The sequence below is a fragment of the Myotis brandtii genome, unplaced genomic scaffold, assembly GCF_000412655.1.
Source record: "Myotis brandtii unplaced genomic scaffold, ASM41265v1 scaffold62, whole genome shotgun sequence".
Lineage (NCBI taxonomy): Eukaryota > Metazoa > Chordata > Mammalia > Chiroptera > Vespertilionidae > Myotis > Myotis brandtii.
In genome coordinates this window covers 1,553,753-1,563,988 of record NW_005370366.1, presented here as the reverse complement: position 1 = coordinate 1,563,988, position 10,236 = coordinate 1,553,753, and the positions used below count along the sequence as shown (strand labels likewise).

The 10,236-nt window shown below is 44.9% G+C and overlaps 1 protein-coding gene across 6 annotated transcripts in view; it reads left to right on the top strand.

Annotated features, from left to right (window-relative positions):
* IFT88 (intraflagellar transport 88) overlaps positions 1-10,236 on the top strand; it is a 164,825-nt gene that overhangs the window by 64,518 nt on the left and 90,071 nt on the right. For all 6 annotated transcript variants that reach the window (XM_005880004.2, XM_014528163.1, XM_014528160.1 and 3 more), the window contains 2 exons: positions 1,294-1,380; positions 4,681-4,867. In XM_005880004.2, the coding sequence (XP_005880066.1) occupies positions 1,294-1,380; positions 4,681-4,867 (274 nt within the window). The remainder of the gene's footprint in view (positions 1-1,293; positions 1,381-4,680; positions 4,868-10,236) is intronic.

Below are 10,236 nucleotides of genomic sequence, written 5' to 3'. Positions count from 1 at the left end.
CCCCAACTCCCCAATCGGCCCTGCTCTGAGCCTGACCAGGGGCTGCACCTAGGGATTGGGCGTGCCCTCTGCCACCCGGGAGCAGACCTAAGCCAGCAGGGTGTTATCTCCCAAGGGGTCCCAGACTGGGAGAGGGCACAGGCCGGGCTGGGGGACCCCCCTCCCCCTCCGAGTGCATAAATTTTTGTGCACCGGGCCTCTAGTGTATCTATAAGTTATAAGGCTCTTCATCTAGGTGCTATCCACCAGTTAGACCACATCCTGGAGGGCTCTAAATCTTTGCCCCTCACATAGAGGCCTGCCACCTCCATTGTCTATTTTCAGTTTGTCGCTTCTCACATATTTTCTCCAAGCCCCAGCTGCCTCTCCCACCTCATATCTTTCTAACTGCCTACTCTAACATGTTTATATGAGATTTCACTCTGTTCCTATATGTCTCTTATGGTCTTTGCTAAGAACATTTTTTAGCCTTTTATTTTTCTGTGCTTATTTTACTAGTATTTAGTTGGAACATTTTCTGGGATCTTGTTTGATCTTCAAATCCTGATTGCCTCTGTAGCTCTCCAGTGCCTTTATAAAATATTTTCAATATTTTATTTAATTTTCTAATTGTTCTCTGTAGGAGAATGGTCTTCTATTGGCTAGTTTCTAATAGCCAGAAGCAGAAATTCTAGAATTATTTTACAAAAAGCAAATTGGATCATGTCTTTTAGGTAAAACCTTACCGCCCACCCCATTATGCAGGGCAAACGAAACTGTGTAACAAGACTCACAGGCTAGATATTTACTTTCTCTTCTGCTGTGTCTAATATGGAACTAAACCCATCTATTGCATTCTTAATTTTATTATTTTGTAAATACATAAATATTTTTAATTGATTTCATAGAGGAAGGGAGCAGGAGAGAGAAATAAAAGCATCAGTGATGAGAATCACTGATTGGCTGCCTCCTGCACGCCCCCTACTGGGGATCAAACTCAAACCTGGGCATGTGCCCTTGACCGGAATCAAACCGGGAACTCTTCAGTCTGCAGGCCGACGCTTTATCCACTGAGCTAAACCAGCTAGGGCCATTCTTAATTTTTGTTATTGTATTTTTAGTGTAATTTTATTTTTTATAAATTTTAATTCTCAAATGAAATTCTCAATTTGTCATCTGTTTTTTAAAACATATTAATGAAACTGTCTTTTGTCAGTCCCTGCTCCTACAGTTCAGATACTAATCTTGCCCCAACTGTAAACCTGAACACTGTCATATTACATTGGTAATAACTTTCAGATATTTTATTTCTAGGCTATAGAGACTTTGAAAATGTTTGAAAAAAAGGACAGTAGAGTGAAAAGTGCAGCTGCAACCAACCTCTCATTCCTGTATTATTTGGTAAGTTTTATGTTTTTACAACTAAGAGTTGATAATGTGGTATTTTCATGTTGCTAAATTTCTGCCTGAGGAGCTGGCCTAAGGAGAGGCTCACAAGAGGACATGCAGAATGTCAGTGGTATGGCGTATATGGAGGGCCAGGTCATGAAAAGTTCTGGGTTGAGTTTATGGGCATGAGTGAGAGGACCATCTCAGGAGGAGAAGGGAGGGTGAAAAGTTGTGGAAACATCACATCATGAAATTGTACAGTGTAGACCTGGGAGATGAGCTGGAGACACATTTCAGTTCGATCCTAGTAATAACAAAAGTGACATCTTAGGTTATATGACTTATGTAAGGTCAAAGTGTCATCTGTAACAAGCAGAAGTTGAACATCTATGGATGCCAATCATGGGGAATACCAAAAGGCTGAAAGCTTCCTAAAAACGGAACATTCTTAATTTAGAGTGAAGGTGGCAGGTGGGTAGAGTAGGAAGGAAGAAAGGTTGGTTGAAAGTAGAGAATAACAAATTAATGTGAGATACTAAATGCTTTAGAAATTCAGAGGAAGCAAATAGCATTTTAATTTAGGGATTTGGGGGACAATCCCAGAGAGAAGTTGGATCTTAAAAGTCAGACTATAGATAAAAGAGAAGGGGACATTTGTGTGGAAACTAAGGGAGTAAACAAAGCACAGAGGCAAGAACGCTGGGAGGGATGGGGTACTTAGGATCATTGTGTTTGATTCTACTACACTTTCAGTCCCTCTCAGAGCTTCTGGTTTGTGCACATTGAGAATTGTTGCCACATAGAACCTCTGTTATGGTGGAAAGATGTTACGGCCCTCATGTGTTAAGAGGGAAAGGAGATAAAACCCCTGGTGAGGAAGGACCCCAGTGTTTTATTCTGTTGGCATGAGAGTGGTGCCAGGGGCATGTCCAGAGGAGTGTGTGATTAGGGGGAAAGATGCCAAGTTTGTTCTTAAAAATATATTTTTAAAATTTTTGTAGTGATGGTGATATAATTCAAATGGCCAATTAGGCCTGTGGAACACTGAACTCAGACAGGAAGTCAGATTAGAGATAAAATTTGATGATTGTCTCTGTGAATAATAAGTTTTCATAATAGATGCTATGAACTGAATTGTGTGCCCCCAGAATCATGTGTTGAAGCCCTAAGCCCAATGTCGGCAGGCATCTCAGTCCTTCACAATGCTTCTCTAGCAGGAGAGCCTAAACTTCCTACATGGGATAGGGTCCATTGAGGAGACCCAAGTGCACAGGTGTTTATCAAGTTCCCTTGTGCATTGAATTTGTTGTCATCTTATTGGGCAAAATGAACATGGGAGAGAAACATACGGGGGCATGAAGACTGGTCAGTGTGATCCATTGGGGCCATTGTTTTAACAGTGAGTGTATCACTGCCTGCATTCCAGGCCCAGTTATTCACATCCTTTCCACATGCAAAATGTACATACCCCTCCCAACAGTCTCATAGTCTCATCATCGTAGTGAAAGGCCAACCACTGCATAAGGTCTAGATAGAGATTGAGCTTTATCAAACACAGATCCTCTTGATTTAATGATCAGGGAACAAAAAAAAAAAAATGTAATCTGCCCCATACACTTAATAACCCATGGTGAGATAAGGCTAGGAAAACTGTAATAGATACTCCTATCCAAAAGGGGTGGGATGGAGGCATTAGTTCCTAGCAGTTCTGAAACCCAGCTAAGCACTTGTGGTCAGTGCCCCCTGAACATGGGAAAAGAGAGTGATCTTTGATGGGGGCCCAGCTCTGATCCCTGGTGGGTAGTCCCCAATCCTTTGGTCTCTCTGGCTCTTGGCTCTGCCCTCCAAGAGCACCTTACTTTTACAGAAAAAAATCAACAACAACCTATGTTTGCAGCTGGTTAACTCTCTTAGCCTGCTTTTTGCCCAGAAAAATTGGGGACCCAGAGGCCTTTTTTCATTTTGTTCTGTGTCTGTCCCTTTAATGCAAGCTGGCAACACTTTAGTTATTCCAACTCCCTTAAAAACTTGGAAGTTTTCTATACATCTTATTTGGGTGTTCTTTATTCCCCCAAAGCCACATCCATAATTCTTTTCAAGGCAGACCCTTTTCTACTTACCGTAGATGTATGAGGCTGCTGTGGAACAGAGTCCTAAGCATACTACCTGAGAGAGAAGGTTGGCTCTGTTAGGCACTATCTTAAATATGAAATGTTTCCAAAGATGATAGAGCCACATCCTTGATTTGATCTCTGCCCTGCAGCCATTTCTTTGAGGATCTCTTGTCACCAAGACATGAAATATATAAATGCCACTGAACTGTACATTTTTAAAGGGTAAATATTTGAAATATATCTCAACTTTTCAGAAATTCCATCAGGGAGTGTTATGAGAGAAGGGATATAGGATTTAGAACATGCACAGTAGTGGAGATGCTGTGGGGGTTAAGGAGAAGAAGGGGTGTTTGGGGATCTGAGCAGAGGTTACCATTCAGTCAGTGAATTGCCTAGCATGTCCAGAAGCCACCCAAGGGGGACTCATGGAGCAGCTGCCTCCTTTGGGTGCACTGCCAAGACTTAGCATGGATCTGGGTCACCATTGTCAGGAGGGACAGTGTAGGCAGGAAGAAGAGTCAGGTGTGGAGTAGTTGTGAATGAGGACAAGCTAGAACCCCAGCATTTCTGTATCAGACAAGCATTTGATGGCCAGAAAAGGACCCGCAGAGAGGAAGGCTGCTGCTTCATATTCTAGAAGTTCCCTTCAGCCAACTCTGGACAAGAGCCACACAGGTAAAGGTGTTCTGGGAACTGTGGCTCCTGGCTTAGCTAAGCCAATAGGGCACCAAAGGCCACACCACCTAAGAACTGAGAGGTCCCCGTGGCTCACATGAATGATGGCAGGGTCCTGATGGAGCACTTGGCAGCGAGATAGCATGAAGGAGTGCCGACAATCGAGTGCTAGAAATGTAGGACCTAGTAGGTGACCCACCCAGTTAGATCAGGACAGACGGACAGTGATGCCTTCATAACTACTTTAGGACTTGAGTTTTAAGAAGCATGGTGTGCAGTAAACAATGACATGAAATTTGGGCATTTGAAATGGAAGCATCTACATATAGTGATGTTATTCAAAACATGAGACCGTGGAGACATCAATCATAAGACACTTAGGTAGTTGAAAGTGCTGATGAGTACAAATCAGCCTATCAGAACCAAGATATGTAAAATACTTGTTTCTGTTTTTCCTGTCTGTAATCTCAAAAAAAAAATATTTGATGAACTTCAGATAATTTGTATATGTTTTGTGCTTTAGGAAAATGACTTTGCACAAGCCAGCAGCTATGCAGATTTAGCTGTAAACTCTGATAGATATAATCCATCTGCTCTTACTAACAAAGGGAATACAGTGTTTGCAAATGGTGATTATGAGAAGGCAGCTGAATTCTATAAAGAGGCTCTGAGAAATGATTCTTCTTGTACTGAAGCACTTTATAATATTGGTAAGTAAGAGAGGATAAGTTGTTTTTTGTACTTTTTAAAATTTATTTTTATTGTTGAGAGTATTATAGATGTCCCCCATTTTCCCCCTTTGCCCCCCTCTACCCAGCTCCCACCCCACCCAGACTTTCACCACACTATTGTCTGTGTCCATGGGCTATGCATATATGCATATAAGTTCTTTGGTTGATCTCTTCCCGCCCTCCCCTCCCCACTTCCCTCAGATATCTGTCAGTCTGTTCCATGCATCCATGACTCTGGACCTATTTTGTTCATTAGATTCCACATATAAATGAGATCATATGATATTCATCTTCCTCTGACTTACTTATTTCACTTCACATAATAATGTCCAGGTCCATCGATGCTGTCTCAAAGGGTAAGAGGTCCTTCTTCTTTACAGCTATATAGTATTCCAATGTGTAAATGTACCACAGCTCTTTTATTCTCTCATTTACTGATGGGCACTTAAGCTGTTTCCAGGTTTTAGCTATTGTAAATAACTGTACTATGAACATAAGGGGGCATATATTCTTTCTGATTGATATTTCAGGATTCTTAGGATATATTGCCAAGGTTGGGATTGCTGGGTCAAATGGCAGTTTCATTTTTAAATTTTTAAAGAAACTTCATTCTGTTTTCCATAATGGCTTCAACAGTCTGCATTCCTACCAGAAGTACTAGGGTTCCCTTTTATCCACATCCTCGCCAGCACTTGTCATTTGTTGATTTCTTGATGGTAGCCATTCTGACAGGTGTGAGGTGATACTTCATTGTCATTTTAATTTGTATCTCTCTGATGATCAGCAACATTGAGCATTTTTTCACGTCTCTTGGCCTTCTGTGTGTCCACTTTGAAGAAGTGTCTATTTAGGTCCTTTGTCCATTTTTAATTGGATTGTTGGTCTTCCTTTTGTTAAGTTGTATGAGTTCCTTATATATTTTGGGTGTTAACCCTTCGTTAGGTGTATCATTGCCAAATACGTCCTTCGATACATTGGGCTCCTTTCTCGCTTTGTTGATGGTTTCTTTTGCTGTGCAGAAGCTTTTAATGTTGACATAGTACCATTTGTTTATTTTATCCTTAAAACAATTTCCTTTGCCCTAGGAGATGTATCCATAAACATATTTCTACAAGAGATGTCTGAGATTTTGCTACTTATGGTTTCTTCTAGGATTTTTATGGTTTCCCAACTTTGATTTAAGTCTTATCCATTTTGAGTTTATCTTGTATACTAGAGGCCCGGTGCACAAAAATTTGTGCACTGGCGGGGGGGCGGGTATCCCTCAGCCCCACTTGTGCCCTCTCACTGTCTGGGACCCCTCGGGAGATAACGACCTGCTGGCTTAGGCCCATCCCGGGTGGCAGAGGGCAGGCCCAATCCCTAGGTGCAGCCCCTGGTCGGGCTCAGAGCAAGGCCGATTGGGGAGTTGGGGCGCCGCCCCCTGTCATGCACAGAGCAGAGCGGATCAGGAGGTTGCGATGCCCCCCTCAGTCACGCTCAGGGTAGGGCCGATTGGGGGGTTGGGGCGCCGCCCCCTGTCATGCACAGAGCAGAGCGGATCAGGAGGTTGCGATGCCCCCCTCAGTCACGCTCAGGGTAGGGCCGATTGGGGGGTTGGGGCGCCGCCCCCTGTCATGCACAGAGCAGAGCGGATCAGGAGGTTGCGATGCCCCCCTCAGTCACGCTCAGGGTAGGGCCGATTGGGGGGTTGGGGCGCCGCCCCCTGTCATGCACAGAGCAGAGCGGATCAGGAGGTTGCGATGCCCCCCTCAGTCACGCTCAGGGTAGGGCCGATTGGGGGGTTGGGGCGCCGCCCCCTGTCATGCACAGAGCAGAGCGGATCAGGAGGTTGCGATGCCCCCCTCAGTCACGCTCAGGGTAGGGCCGATTGGGGGGTTGGGGCGCCGCCCCCTGTCACACTCAAGGCAGGGTCGATGGGGAGGTTGCGGCACCACCCCCTGTCACGCACAGAGCAGGGCGGATCAGGGGGTTGTGGCGCCACCCCTGTCACATACAGAGCCGGCCGATTAGGGGGTTGGGGCGCTGCCCCCTGTCACACACAGAGCCGCAGGGCGATCAGGGGGTTTGGGCGCTGCCCCTTGTCACGCTGCTCCAGGGGCCAGGAGGCCTCGCAGCTTCGCTGATCCCGGATTCGGGAGGCCTTGTGGCTCTGCTGATCCCAGGCCGGGAGGCCTTGCGGCTCTGCTGATCTCGGTGCTGGGAGGCCTCGCGGCTCTGCTTGACACAGGGGCAGTGAGGCCTCACTGCTCAGCTGATCCCGGTGCTAAGAGGCCTCACTGCTCTGCTGAACCCGGTGCTAGGAGGCCTCGCTGCTCCACTGATCCCAGTGCTGGGAGGCATATTACCCTTTTACTATATAGGATAGAGGCCTGGTGCATGGGTGGGGGCCGGCTGGTTTGCCCTGAAGGGTGTCCTGGATCAGGGTGGGGGTCCCGCTTGGGTGCCTGGCCAGCCTGGGTCAGGGGATGATGGCTGTTTGCAGCTGGTCACACCCCCTTTAGCTTTTTCTTGTCTGTAAAGCTCTTTATCTGACCTTCAATTCTAAACGAGAGCTTTGCTGGGTAGACTAATCTTGGTTATAGGTCCTTTCTTTTCATCACTTTGAATATTTTTTACCATTCCCTTCTGGCCTGCAAAGTTTCTTTTGAGAAATCAGCTGACAGTCATTTGGGCACTCCCTTGTAGGTAGGTAACTGATTTTCTCTTGCTGCTTTTAAGATTCTTTGTCTTTAACCTTTGACATTTTAATTATGATGTGTCTTGGTTTGGGCCTCGTTGGTTCATCTTGTTTGGGACTTTCTGTGCTTCCTGGACTTGTAAGTCTGTTTCTTTCACCTGGTCATTATTTATTCAAATAGGTTTTCAATTTTTTGCTCTCTTCTTCTTTTGTTACCCCCAGGAGAGGCCAAACTGTGAGGCAAGGCAGGCTGCTGCTAGTGCCTAGCCACAGGACACTTATCCAGAAGTATGGGGCATACTGAGTCCAGCTGCTAGTTGTTTAAGAGATTTTAGTGAAATCTGAAGCCCAAACCAGGACAAGCCATTCATATGGAAAACACCTTGGGTGAATCTGCAAATTGGGTGGAGCGGGTCTCAGGGAATCTCCAGGGTGAGGCAAACAGGGTGGGTCAGGTTGATGGGGACTCAGATATGGTGCCTGCCAGTCAGCTTTGTGGGAGAGGAGGTCTCAGCAGAGGAATAATGACCTCTGCCAGCACTTTTGTCTGGGGGAAAGCTGCCTCCCAGTTCTTGCCCTGATGCCAGACAATTTAATTCCTCCCCATATGTTCCTGGATGCTTTCATGCTGCTGCCCCAGAACTGAAGCTCAGAAGGAGTGAGTCCAACTAAGTCTGTCTATGGGCCCTTTAAAAAGAACTGCCTGGGTTTCCAACTGTTTTGTTTTGTTTTTTAACATATTTTTATTGATTTCAGAGAGGAAGGGAGAGGGAGAAAGAGAAACATCAAAGATGTGAAAGAATCACTGACCTGCTGCCTCCTGCATATCCCCTACTGGGGATTGAGCCCACAACCCGGACATGTGCCCTGACTGGGAATTGAATGGTGACCTCCTGGTTCATAAATGGATGCTCAGCCATTCAACCACACAAGCTGGGCTCCCCACTGGCTTTTACAGCCCTAAGTTATGGGAACTTCACCTCCTGACACTGGTACTCTGGACTGATGGTTCTGGTGTGGTAAACCTCACAGTAAGCCTTGCTCCTCACAGTAAGCCTCCTCAGCCAAGATATCCCTTCTGATCAAAAACATGCCATACGTAGGTGTTGGACCAGTCCGTTCCATGCCTCCTGCCTTCTTACTAGTGTCAACATGCTTTCTTCTTTAATTCTCTAATTGTAGGTCTTCCTTTCCGCCAGATTTCTGGTGGTTCTGAATGATGGTGGTTCTGTATTGTAGTTGTAATTTGGATGTGGTTGTGGGAGGATGCGAGTATTACATTTACCTATGCTGCCATCTTGGTTTCTCTTGCCTCTACCTTGTGTTTCAAATTCGTGATTTGATCTGTGTTTCATCAAGCCTGATTTTAATTCCTTTCATTGCATTCTTAATGTCAAATATAGTATTCTTCATTTCTGACCTGTTCTTATTCATGGTTTCTATGTCATTTTTTCATGCTGATGTTGTTCCCACTAATTCCTTGTAGTTCTCATTTAATTCCTTGTAGTTCTCACTAAGTTCCTTGAGCATCCTTATAACCATTAGTCTGAACGCTTATGTCTGATAAATTGCTTTCCTCTGTCTTTTTCTGGAGATTCTTTCTTTTCTTTCATTTTGGGTTTTTTCTTTGTCTCCCCATTTTAGTTGTCTCTTTGTGTTTGTTTCTATGTATTAAATAGAACTGCTATGACACCCAGTCTTTGTGGATTGCCCTTTTGTAGTAAATGTACTGTGGGACCCAGTAGTGCAGTCTCTTTGAACTCCTAAGCTGGATGCTCTTGAAGTGACCTTTTCGTGGGTTACTTGGACAATCCTGTTGTAATTGGGTTTTGATTGTTGTTGTCCCATTCGTGGGTGGGATCTCCTCTCAGGCTGGCTTGTGAGGCTCAACCCCAACCACATCATGCAAGCTGTTCTACAGGTGCTTATAGGGCTAAATAAAACAATACAGGAAACAAACAAAACCATATGAAAGATCCCAACAACAACAGCAAAAACAACCACAAAAGAAATGGGAATTAAGAAATAGAAAAGAGAACAAGAATAATAAATGAAAAAGAAAGAAAGTAATAATAATTAAAAGAATACTTGAAGAGAAAATAGGAAGATATATGATTCTGAAAAGAACAAGGGAGAGGAAAAATAAGAATAATGATTAGGAAAAAGAAAATGGTAAAAAGGAAAAGATGAAAGAGAAAAATGTTATGAAAAGATAAATAGAAGACAAAAAAAAGATTAAGCTAAAGAAACAAAAAAATAGAGTAAAAAAAGGAACGAGGCAAATAAGAGATATGAAAGAAACGAAAGGAATGAGGAAAAAAATAATATTAAAGCCCCCGCTCCCGGCGCGGACACTCCAGGGCGGCCAGCCCAGGCACAGCGACCACGCCATCTTGGGAAACAGAGCTGCTTGAGACTAGGATCCTGGCCTCAGCACCACCCAGTCTGATCTCAGACGCATACCAGGACCCTGCAGCCACTGGGGACAGAGACCTGCGACCACAGCTACAGACCTGCGGACACCAAAAGTTCGGAGATCCCCGCGGCAGATCCGTGAGTAACAGAGCCCACCCCCCCTTCCCGCAGGCTCGCGGGCAGCGCCATAGTAACTGATAGACCCGCCCCTTGCCGGGGCCTCAGCGCTGCAGGAACTTTGGCCTGGAAGTGC